The sequence below is a fragment of the Rhipicephalus microplus genome, chromosome 9, assembly GCF_043290135.1.
Source record: "Rhipicephalus microplus isolate Deutch F79 chromosome 9, USDA_Rmic, whole genome shotgun sequence".
NCBI lineage: Eukaryota > Metazoa > Arthropoda > Arachnida > Ixodida > Ixodidae > Rhipicephalus > Rhipicephalus microplus.
Window position 1 is genome coordinate 9,651,202 of NC_134708.1, and position 12,910 is coordinate 9,664,111.

General features: G+C 45.4%; 1 protein-coding gene across 3 annotated transcripts in view; it reads right to left on the reverse strand.

Annotated features, from left to right (window-relative positions):
- The window catches only part of gammaCOP (coat protein (coatomer) gamma), a 36,734-nt gene that overhangs the window by 1,414 nt on the left and 22,410 nt on the right, over nt 1-12,910 (reverse strand). For 2 of the 3 annotated variants that reach the window (XM_037415458.2, XM_075873084.1), the window contains exons 15-22: nt 12,355-12,534; nt 11,197-11,322; nt 10,318-10,347; nt 7,484-7,543; nt 7,265-7,410; nt 5,899-6,070; nt 2,030-2,130; nt 552-690 (exon numbers count right to left, since the gene is read on the reverse strand). In XM_037415458.2, the coding sequence (XP_037271355.2) occupies nt 552-690; nt 2,030-2,130; nt 5,899-6,070; nt 7,265-7,410; nt 7,484-7,543; nt 10,318-10,347; nt 11,197-11,322; nt 12,355-12,534 (954 nt within the window). The remainder of the gene's footprint in view (nt 1-551; nt 691-2,029; nt 2,131-5,898; nt 6,071-7,264; nt 7,411-7,483; nt 7,544-10,317; nt 10,348-11,196; nt 11,323-12,354; nt 12,535-12,910) is intronic. The other variant, XM_075873085.1, reaches the window with a different exon arrangement.

Consider the following 12,910-nt stretch of genomic DNA (forward strand, 5'->3'; position numbering starts at 1 on the left):
TGCTCAGTTTGACTAGCATTACCTTATTTTCTTAGACTTCACAAAAGAGAAGCCAGCCTGCCATCATTTTAAAAGAATGTTTACGACCAGTTTGAACTTTTACAAGCACTCATGGCATTCAATTTTCATGCATGTTATCTTGGAACAGTAAAAAGTAAATATATGTAAAAGGAGTATGTATGCTGCAGCGAAATGATTCTTTACGCATGAACCATTTTCTTTTATAGATTTCGCAATCAATGCAGTCGAAACCAGTAGACTTTCACAAACTTATGTTTGACCATAACAAAAAGTACACTTATTCTGTCTGCAGTCTTGACATTTTATAGATTCCTACTTTTCTATTTGGATTGTATTGAGTTAGACCAAACAAATGTGAACAACTCGGACACTACAATTTCTGTATTCCCATTTATTCTTACTCCCCAAGTAAGTGAAAAGTAGCATCTACAGTGGATTTATTTCAATTCAGCTATACTATTAGGAATAAAAAGTCGCTAGAAAGAGCAGAACCAAAAAGCGATCAAACTAGCAGCTAGTTCAACGCCCACCTTGCAATGTCTTCATTGTGCTGAGAGCATAGGTATCCTCTACTTGGTTGTCATTGCCAAGCTCTTCCCAGGAGGCGGCAAAGTTGGCCTTGAGAACCTTCTGTACATGATCTGCCACTGTTACCTCAAGGTCTTCCAGCTGAAATTCCGAATTCCAGACATCTAAGAAGCCAGTATTTAGCTTTCAAGATTGACCAGCATGCTGACCTTTTAAGAACAGCCAATTCGGGTAACATAAAAGGGGAACAACAGAAGAAGGAAGCTGAAGTCTCCATCATGCAGAGCTAACTTGCACCACGCACAGTCAAACCCTTTTATACGAGACACTGATGTAAGAGATAAATGTGTGTAAGAGACAGCAGTGTGCCTGCACTGAAATGGGAGATAAGAAAACTCATACGTGGTACCCTGCTTATTAGAGACAGCTCAAATAATAAAAGACAAGAATCGCTGCACAGTGCATGTCTCTTGTAAAGGTGTTCGACTGAACTACACTGAAAACCTCATCACAACAAAGTTGGATCTTACACGAAAAGAAGTTTGTTATATCCGAAAATTCGTTATGAAGGTGTATTTCTAACACTGCACTTATTGCAAAACTACTTTTCATTTATTTTGTTATAACCTATACAGTCGCCGACCAATTTTTCGGACCTGGTGGGGACCGAAAAAAAAAGTCCGAAAAATTGAACAGTTCGTTTTTGCCAAAACATGAACTTCATTGCATCAAGCAGGCTTAGAAAAGTCCATGATTCTGCCTTGCCTCATATTACGCTTGGAAGCAATTTGATTCGCCCATATTTGCGCCAAGGTGACATCGTCACCGTATATGCTCGACAAAAGCGTCATCGCGGTGGTGATCTCCGCTGCTGACAGCTGCGGGCGATCGTCGTCATCATCTGAACCGCTCTCCGGCTGCGGCACAACCTGGCATAGAATTCCTTCTTTTGTGGGCTCTGCGCACGAAATTGTCATCGTCCGCACGAGAAAAGTCTTTAACCGGGGAGTTTTAGAATAACGTTTGGAGACACTGCGATCGTTGCGGGTATAGCGGATGCTTTACGAGTTCTACAATAGCGTTTGCTCCCCCTAAGGAAAACACTCAAATGCACGAAACCTACACACAACACTTCCCGGGTATGGCAGGCCGCAATCGCCGCACGCTATTTCGGATTCTTCGCGGGCAAGCCGCGAACGGCGACTCGCGTAACGACGCGTGCGCAGTGGCAGCGACCGCACCGCAAGGGCTCGCAGTGCACTATTCTAAAGCTCCCCGATGTCATTGCGGTAGGCACATTTACTCCACTACTGCGCAGCTTCGCCTCCTCCCTGTATGGTGCGATCACGACAGTGCTGACCGAAGACGAGAAAATGGTCCCGTGCCGCGTTTTCTAAAGCAGACACGGCCTCCGAAACTTGAAATACGGCGTGCAAGCTTGCGATGAATGCATGCTACTGTTAGGCGGATCACTACTCACCACGTACTCATCCTCGTAACCTTCGTCATCATCGGGTTCACCAGTGTTGGGGTCACAGTCCTTGACCAGATACTTCAACGTGTTGCTGAATGTCCCTGCAACTGGGCGTGATATGTTGAAGTTCAAGCATTAGAACACTATACACATAAGCTTGTTTGTAAAGATTTGTGTGTAAAGACAGGAAGAGTGTTATTGCCACGATATAAATGAGATTACACTTGTCCTGTTTATGCATCTCCTTCTGTCCTGTTTTAGCACATTAAACATTTTTAGTAATGCATCCACCTGCACAGCTTTCCACACTTGTCATTACTGCTCAAATTGTTGCATTTGCCCAAGAGAAGTAATCTCATCTGGATTATTACATCCCTGAGTTAAAGGGACACCAGCTATCAGTTTCATTTCATTTTAAATAAATGCAATATCTTTCTTTACTGAGGTTTGCAGTGCTTTCTGAATAAGTACAAAATTTGTTTTATTCTTGAGCAACTTATTCATTCTAACCTACAGAGTTAAATATTGGTATATACTTAAGCCTCATTGTAATAGTGACTTCTGCCACGAAAATATTTCGTTACATCTAAAAACTCATTATAAACGATTATTAGGAACAATGTATTGATGGCAAAACCATTGGTTCCTTTGTAGTAACCAATAATTGGTTATATGAAGTTCATGGTGTAGTGTACATGGATAAATCGGATGTGCATGGATAAATAAATGAAGTTTTGTCATTGTAGAATCAAAGATAGAAATATATATTTACAGTTGAACCTTTTTATAAGAGACATTGATGTGAAACGAATGGGTATCAGAAACTCTTAATGCGCCTGCATTAAAGCAGGGGTTGATAGGAAAATGCAACCATGGTGCCTTGCTTGGAAGGACAAAAATTCCTCCCCAGTGCATATCTCTTACACAGGGGCTGAAGTGCATAATGAGTTTTCGAATATACTGAAGTGATTTTCGTGTCAGACGAGACTTTATTATAATATTGTTTCAATGTATAAACAGCTTTCTTTAGCTTTAAATAGTCTTCCTGTAGTGCCGTCATCACCATCATCATTTCTCAATCACCGCGCCGCGCCTCTCGCGCAGCTGATGCTAGCTCGAGCTGCGCGAGGATTAGAACGAGCTCACACGCCTGGCATGGCGGACGCTGGTAGCCGACGTGGCTCCGCTTCAGGCCTGGAATAAAGTGGCGAGATCGGCACGGCCCCATCGGCCGCCTTCGACGTCATCTCACGTCTCTCTTCTCTCGCCGCTACATTGGTGACTTGGAGAACACGCCCTTCACCGAGCGGCCCGCTGCCATGTTCCCGCAACTCTGCCCGCCAGTGCCGCCGTTCCAATCGACCTACCCCAAGGTATGGTTCATGCAGCTCGATGCCGTTCTTGCGCTGAATGGCGTCACGGACCAGCCGCTGATGCATGCCATTCTTCATGACGCCCTTCCGGTAGAGTTGCATCATCTCTCTGGCACTTCAACCTCCAGCCAGCAGCCTTACGATGACCTCTGCTCTGCGGTGCTTGCCAGCTATGGCCTCACCTACCACCCGCTGCCATTCACCCGCGACTTACAGGTTTCGTCTGCGTCGCAGCGTGCGGTACCCTCCGGCCCGAAAGTCTTCACTGACTGGGACCTAACTTCCCCGACTACGTCTCCTACAACATCTCGTCCGGCCACTATCAACGCGAGTCCCGCGTACGAATGCCCATCCGACGAGGTTCAGAACATTCGTGCTGCACGCGACAAGTCAGCCACGAAATCCGACGAGCTTCTTCAATACGTTCCTGTAGCCAAGGACCGGGTCACCACGAGGTGCATTTTTTCGAAGTCCTCGGCCTATTGTCCCTCGGGCACTTTCGCCACCCGCATGTCTTCTCCGCCCTACACAGACCACGATTTCTCAGACATGTCAGACTCCACGACGGCTTCATCGCCGCATGCCCCGGAGTCTGCCAAGACTACGGATATCCTCACGCTCACTATTCGCCCCTTGGTCGCGGAGACTTCAGCGTCGACGATGTCCGAAGGCGCCTCCCCACCCACCTCGACGCTCTCTGCGTACTGCCAGCAGCGACCATCTTCAGCCCCGCAGTCTCCCGCAGCCGAAGTTAAAGTCATAAGCCGTCAACCACAGCCAAACTTCCGAGAGGCTGCGACTATGACTGACGCAGCTGAGGACAACGTGCCTGGCGCGCCTATGGCACTGCAGACTACATATGCCACACATGCTGTAGAGGTTGTCATCGATCATGCAGACCTGCACACCAACCCTCATGCGCGGAGAACCGATGGTCTTTCAGGTGTGCCACCCGATCCTCCATCAAAGCTCACGTTTTCTGAGCTTCACAACTATTCCCCAGAGCATTTGGCGCCGGATGCAGTCTGCCACACAGGCTCGTTGGTAACAACAGCGACGACGTGCGGTCCAACTGCATATCTGCCGCCCTTGATAGTATGCCAACGAAATCATCACGTTCGGCATAATACAGAGAGGCCCTTTTTCAAGCCTCTTGCTAAACAGTCATGTGTTGCAGCCTTGGCCTTCAAGACGGCGCAAACACCTACGAGGTTTTCCCGACGCAAGGGCCAACCACTTGCCGTGCACATGACTAGCCGCAATGCACGGCGTTTCCGCATCCGTCGACTCGGCCACACGCCCCGGCATGCCGGTCGCAGTGCTACACGGAGGCGGGTGTTTCATCGACAGAGACGTCCGCACCAGCACGACCGCGACGCTGCTCCTTGTCGACAGCATGCTCGGCACCCCCTGCGCTGTCCGAGACCCCGCTGTGGCTGTGAAACTTCAGTGCTCGGTCATCATGGGCGCGTTCCGATCCTTCACACTATTTCGCCCACATTGCCGGCGCGAGCTCTTCAGCGCCTGTCCACAGTTCCAGCTGTGGGCACGTTTGTCAGCCGCGTCTACTCGAAACGGCGGGTGCGCATTCGAATGGTCCTGCCGCGTAATTGTGGGATCGACGTGTCTATGAACACAGCGACCCGACACTTCCTTCTTCGTCCCTTGCGCTTCTCCCAGAGTCGCCCACTGGAGACACACTGCCTACTGATGGCCCATAAATGTAGACAACCTGGACTTGCCAAATGAACACTTTATGGATTGCCGTTCATGTATATAGCATTTGTCGCTCTCTTTCTTTTTAATATGCCTTCAAATCGCGCAAAGCGCTAGGGGGGGAGCCCTGTAGTGCCATCATCACCATCATCATTTCTCAATCACCGCGCTGCGCCTCCTGCACAGCTGATGCTAGCTCGAGCTACGCGAGGATTAGAACGAGCTCACACGCCTGGCGTGGCGGACGCTGGTAGCCGACGTGGCTCTGCTTCAGGCCTGGAATAAAGTGGCGAGATCGGCACGGCCCCATCAGCCGCCTTCGACGTCATCTCACGTCTCTCTTCTCTCGCCGCTACAAGCCCTTTAGCTTTACTGGCAAGGAGGACTTTCTGCTGACATAACCTGTGATGGTGGAGTCACAATAATAATGAGAACTAACAGAAAATGATGCCAAGGAAACCAGAGGAGACGTTATTAGAAGAAATTGTAATGTAAATGTGAAGGAATAAAAGTGGACGAAAAGATAACTTGCCACTGGCAGGGACAGAACCTGCGATCTTTGAACGAATCTCCAGTACTTTCCTTGGCATCACTGTCTGGCAGTTCTCGGTAATATTGTGTCTAACTAAGAAAACAAGCCCTTAAATTCATACTTTGCTTCGTGGTGAAGTAAAGGTAGATTAAGACATCCAAGTCACGTGCTGTTTATACTTACAGCGCATATGAATGGCACATGTTAGACGCACGATGTGCCTAACTGTGGGGCCACTACGAAATTATACATACCCAGGAGAGGGTCTTCGAGCTCCATTTCAAGGCAGACATACGCCGTCCCAGGAACATTGTACGCCAGCTTGGGACAGGACACCTCTGCGATAACATGGAAGCCTTCCGCTGGCTCCACAGCTACGCGCACGTGCTCTAATATCTGGTCGTTGAGTGTGTTGGTACAATCGAACTGGAGAGAAAACGGAGAGGGACACCATGGTCACACCAAACAGCAAGATGTTAAGCTAATAATCCTGAACTAGAGAGCCAAAACTTTCACACATGCTTACACAAATAAAGGTAGACGTGAATTATATTATAGGTTGATGTTCTTAACTTTACTAACAAAACCTTACTAGATCTGTTTATGTAAATGTATTAGAACTACTCATGTTTGTATGTTTACAGTAGCTGGTTTTACTAAAGTGATTGTAACTTAAAACATTCATTGATGTTTTTTTTTTTTTTTCATTAGAACACCGTAGTCTACATAACTACTTTGGAAATCGCATTGTATATACTGTGGCTATATAGACTTGTTAGATGTTTTGCCCTGTCACTACTGCTGTACGAGTGACCAGAGCTTAGTCAAGCTGCGCAAGCGCAGCTTTTTTCTCTGGTCCCCTATTTTCGCAGTGACAAGGCGCTGTATTGTCTGAAGCGAAAATAAAATTTGATTTGATTGATTGATTGATTGATATAAATAATAATAACCGTTGGCGTTCAATGTCCCAAAATTATAGTATCTCCACGAAACGACAGACAGTCAACTCAGAATAAACCGCTGTTAACTTTCGGATACAGCGGCCACCAACTTCTTTCTTAACCTCCACTGCCACTAAAGCATGGCAATATTATTATGAGGGACGCCATAGTGGAGCCCTTCGGAAATTTTAATGATCTGGGGTTCCTTAGCAAGCACTTAACTTTAAGCACGAGTCTCAAGCATTTCCGCCTTCATAAAGATGTGGCCGCAGTGGATGGGATTTGATCCCATGACCTAGGCCTCAGTTATAGGCTAACCCGTCTTTTATTAAAATGCAAGAAGCTTTTCTTCTTTAACAAAAGCTTTTCAGGAATACAGACCACGAACAAGATGGTGAAACGAGTCACAAAAAGGCAATGTTCTCTGTAAGCAATACTTGTATGCAGCATGCTCGGTGCCTGTATTTCATCGAAACCAAGCTATGAAAAACAAAGATTGGGCAGACAGTATGTATTCAATGAGGCCGTAACTTCTGGGCTGATGTTTGCCTACCTTACAGCAAGCAACGAAATCTTCAAATCTAAGCTTCTATACCAGTTTGATAACCAATGCACTCAAGGAAACTGTCGACCTAGATATGAATGAGCGCTGTTATTTGCGACGAGAGAAGGTCCTCACCTGTAATACAATATGCCTGCTGTAGACATGTTTGATGCACTTGACGACATACTCCGTTTCGGACTCTGTGAGGCTCACGGCAGGTGAGGACTTGAACAGTGGGCCCAGGCCGAGAGCCACGAGCTCGGGAATGTTGGCCAGTTGTTCTGCAATGACGAGGTAATTCAGCAATCTGGCCGGTCCCACTTTTTAGACTGGTCTTTAAGAGACGAGGCTCACCTGCATACAGATCTTGTCTAGATGCAGCCACTTTGTCCGGTTTGCCCTTAGGTACAGCCTCTGCAACAAGTCAAAGAAGTTATAGTCTCAGTTATCCAAGAGTACAGCTCAAAGTACAGCTCTCTGAACCTGTCTGGCCTTTTTTATATGAACACACACAATAGAAAGCTACTGTTCAAAGAATCATGGGATCCTTATCTTGAGCCAAAGGTTTCAAAACCACTGTCTGCAAAGCTATATACATTTGTGTGTTCCTAAGCCTTGAGGTATGCCCCTTTTGGCACTTGGACACATTACGAACCTTAGTCAACAATCTGGCTTTCAAAGTTTTCACAAGTTCTTCTGAAAGAAACATTAGGGCCTCCCGAGACTTAGGCAAAAATTGCACTATTCATTTTCAGGGACTGCAAAACGGGGATGTCAAATGTTCTATTAGCATGAAGCATTAAAGATGCAGCAGAAAGTGAGGACAGATCGAAAGAAGCAGATGAGAGTTTCACTGTGGTACATCTCCATGCACTTGCAAGCTAGCAATGACTTGCAGCCTAAGCATTGCTTCTCAAAGTGCCACCAAAGAGGCACAGACATCCAAGTTTTAGGTTACGTTAGTTTTACCACAGACCATTGCAGAAGCTATACACAGACATGCCCCACAATATGCCTCACACTTCCCTCGCATCACCTCCACACTCTCCTAATGTTACTCCAGTACCACACAGCAGGGGCTACAAAAAAATAGACGAGAAGAGTGGGGGTGCAGCAAGTCATTGGGCACTACTTTTTTCTCAGCCTTCGAAAACAAGGGGCGGTAGCACCCCTCCCCCCTCCAGCTTTGAGTTTATATGATTGGGACATACAACGTGAGAATCACTGTGCATGGCCTTCTTACTTAAACTCTTGCTGCATATCAGCTGTGAACATGCATCTGTTCTTTATGGTTGGCAACTACAATACTAGAAATTGAGTTCCTAGAAGCACCAATTTTTCATTGCAAATCAGCATTCAAAATGATTCAAATAAAACTCAGTAGTTGGATCACGTTTTCTTGACTGCAGGTTTCTAGCCATAGTAGGTTGCTAACAAACAGTCAAGCAGATGCCGACTAGCATGTCGCAGGGAAGCCAACGAAAACACTCAGCTCTGCGAATGTACCAAGCCTCGCCCCCCTTCTTTTACAATTTGAAAAACCCTTTTGAAACTTCTTCCTCATTGCGGTATCAGTGTTACGCTAAAAAGGGAGAAATTGCCAAAACTTTGATGTCTTTCTCGTTAGACAAGGCAACAGAGCACAACACACTTTGCGATGCATGGACACAGAAAGAGCAAGCAAAGAGAGGAGGAAAAGGAAAGAGGCAGACCACCAGGTGGGCTGGTGTCAAGAACAGGCGTGAGCACAACCATCTTGACGGCCGCTTCAAGCAGGAAGGGAACATGCAGAGAGACAGCAGTGAAGCAGTAACACGAAATCAGATAGCTGGAAAAGGCAGTATAGTACATAAAGCAAAAGTGGTAACGCTGAACATGCTCACTGTACCAGGCCCAGATTCACAAAAGTTCTTAGCAGTAAGCTTGTCAAAAGAAGCTTTGTTGCAGTAACTTTTTCAGTGTTTGCTTTCGATTCATTGATTGATTTTTGGGGTTTAGCGTCCCAAAATCATTATATAATTATGAGAGATGCCGTAGTAGAGGGATCCGGAAATTTCGACCAGCTGTGGTTCTTTAAGGTGCACCCAAATCTAAGTACACGGGCTCACAACAAGTGTTTACTTTTAGTGCTGCAGTAACTGGAGAAGTAATATTTCTTGATTGACATAGCTGTAAGCCTGGGGACCTCGAAATTAGGGGATTAGCAGAGTGAGGAAGGAAGGGCACATGTGCATTGGCATGACGACTGCATGGGCGTCGGCAGGAGGAGCAGTTTCGCAATTCGGCCCTCCGTCAGGGTGCAAATGCAGCAGTTAGGAATCGTACCCATGACCTGATGATAGAAGTTGTGCAAGCCTGGGCCATAAAGACTACTAATGCTGCAAGCACACAGTAAAGACTCTCGCATGTTGCTACAGACATGATGCATATACAGCTATGCAGCCTTTCAAAACATTTTTATGGACAATGCAAAAAAGCATAAGCACAGCCTCGGAACACAGAGTAACAAGTCATTAGTGATTATCATTGTACGCTAGCAAGCAAAGAAATCCGTACGCAGACGACATCAGTGAAAAGCGAGTGTATCATGCTAGAGCGATTGCACAGGGAAGATTGTAATACACAATCACCCACATACTGTGCATGAAAGATGACATACAAGGAATGGCATGCATATACTGTACTTTCTCATACATGAAAGACAAAGTATACACAGAATTTTCAGCAAAAGTAGGGGTGCGAGTACTATATCACAAAGTTCAGCGAATAAGTTGGCAGCGGGCAAGTTGCAAGGAAGGCGGCTTCACAGCAATACGCGAAGATAGTAAAAATTACTAATGCAGGGGCAGGTTATATGTACGAAAGCACGGCACATACACCCAGCACTACGAGTATGAGTCAACCATTCTTTGTGCCTCATTTTTTGTGAGCTGCATGCAAAAGAGGAAAGCAGAGCTTCCAAACACATTTAAAGATGCAAGAGCACAAAGACCAGCACTGCACAAAGAAGTGCACAGCTCCCAAACTTCATGCAAGAACGCTGATCTATGAACGAAAAAACACTAAACTTGCGTGCTTGGCCAACAGGCCGTCCCACTCATTCCCAAATTTATGCAACTCAATACAAAAGAACTGCATTCTCTCCAGTCACCGCAAGTCGCAAAAGGAACAGTTGTAAGAATGCTTACGTCCAAAGGTACCAGCTGCCACAATAGATGCTGTGAAAGACAGAAACAGTTCCTCAGTGTTTGATGTCTAAGCTGTGCTCTACGCAGACGCTCACAAACTGAGCCCAAGGGCAGTAATGCAGCCTGATATCTTTGTACAGCTCCAAATGTTAAGCTCAAAAGGAGGTTCGTAACTCATGTTTCATGTATTTCTTTCAACCTCCAATAGGAGCCTTCTTTGGGCACCAAAGGTATCTTGGTTGGTGACAGATAATTATGCTGTAGGTATATTAAATTGTGTGAATTCGAAAAGCTAAAAACTAATTCAGTACAATCTTGACAAGCACTATAGAAGAAACTGCATATAACATTCAGGAGTAACAACCTATTAGAGAAAAAATACACTTTTTATCAAAAAAGATTGCCATGACAATTAAGAAAATTTTGTCTTTTTTGTGCACCAATTTTAACACACAATAATGCAACTTATTTCCAATAGAACACCCAGACAGATTCCTCCCTCAGGTCTAAAACCCCCCAACTCTACCAGTGGCTGTAAAGTTGCGGAGGCAGGCTGTATTCTGAATTAAGAACTGTATTTTGAGTGTGATGCCTTGACAGAGCATGACTGCACCAAGCACATTTCCCACTGTTCTCTTACAGTAGTCTTGTTTTGTTTTTGTGAAAGTAGACTCAGCACAATTTTAGCTGCAGAAAAAGAGGAAAAAAAGAAATATGTACCAAGGCCCAATCTCTAAAAGATATACGAGCAGTTAGAAAGGTTTCTATGGTTTTTGTAAATACTGATAAAACATATTCTTAAGCTTTACTCGAAGACAAATTAGGAGAACTGGACACATGAATCCCATCAAGCTAAGTGCAGAAACCAAAAGCCATTACCTTGCGTCTTCTTCTCGATGGGCTGTGTGGCGATGGGTACACTGTTGATGTCGAACGGAACATCACCTGGCTCAGCAACGTAGTGCTGCAACGCCTTCTCAAGGCCTACTATAGACACCTGCAGTCCTGCGGATGTGACATATAGAACTTCCTTTAATCCATCTCATTAGAGAAGGCATTCATTGTTACAGTTTAGGTGTGCAGAAAGCCGCGCAGTAGAGGGGCACAACAGTGTGGCGGCAATCGATCATGCAAATCACTGCGGTGAGGCTGTCTTTTCAGAACCACTACGCCTGTAAGCAGATTAGAACAGACAGGTTTCGCAGCGAACTGGGATAATTGTATGGTTTTTTCAACTTCATCTTGGCCAAGTTGGTTTATACATACGAAATCCACTGACAACATGAACAGAGGAATGCGCATCATGTGTTCTCTGCTATGTACGTATTCCTTTGTGATACAGTGACTATTGTATGCCAACTTATGCTGTTTCAGGCCTGCAATCATAGTAGAAAGTACAAAATAACTTTTGACAGCAGGGAATTTGGAAGTCTCGGATGACTTTATCAATTTCTTTACAATGTGCTTGGCAGTCTGATGAAAGGGATAAAATTATTGGGCAAGTCTGAAAAATAGATCATCGACTGTACTGTATTTGCATCACTTGTCAGATCAGATCTGCATAACATTGTGTTTAATACTTACCTTAACATCAAAAGCAGCTTTGCAGAATATGAATTTCTAGACACTCATGGGAATTGGAGAACTTTTTTAGCATTAACTAACTCTTTACGTTGGCTGTGCACGTTTACAAAAACAGCCCAATAAACCCTTTTTGTAATCCGAGTGTGTTTTCCTGCACTGCATATTTGCCCAACTAATGACAGCACTAGTCACACTTCAAGTGGTGATGAGGTACTAGTTGCTAAAGCTGGTCTATAACGAGTGTTCGTATCAAGAAGGCCGAGTCAGTGTTTCAGTCAGTCAAAGGCTGAGTGAAAGGGCAGAGTCAGTCAAACAAACTGCACTTGAACACGCTGTTTCCAGCAAGTGGCTAACTGCCATTAGTAGGGCAAACAGCGTAGCAGGAAAGCCAGCTATACAATTATGAAAAAGGTCTATTCCAGCCCCCAAAATCGCAGCTGCGCAATATCTCACCGTCGAGAATGTAGCGAGTGCCCAGGGGCTTCTGTCGTTGCCTCAGAACATGAAGGAAGTAGGCAGCCCGGTCGCGCACTTCGTCGTCAGTGTCAAGGAGCGAGCGCTCGAGCAACACCAGGATGTTGGGCAGCAGGTCGTCGCAGTGCGCACCAAATTTTGCCAGGGCACTCACCGCAGCTGCGCAACAGGGACACGTCGTTGAGTCAGCTTTATGCTGTGTTACTCATTAGTCAAGTTTCAGTACGTTTGCAATAAAACATGAACGCTGCACTTTCAACTAAAGATATGCTTGGAAAACACAGCCTTAATACTTACAGAGGTGCTTTAACTATATTCCCCCGGTTTCGTGATGACCCGCGTGTTATGACAAATCGGTATGGTCTCGGCAAGAGCGGCATGTAAATAATGCATTAAAAACCTTGGTTACATGATGTAGTTTTATGCCGATTCCACATCTCGCGACAACTTTTAGATTACGTTTGATAGAATAAAAAAAGCCTTTATTCAAATTAAACTTTCTCCAAATATTCACAAGCGCAAAATATGAACTTGC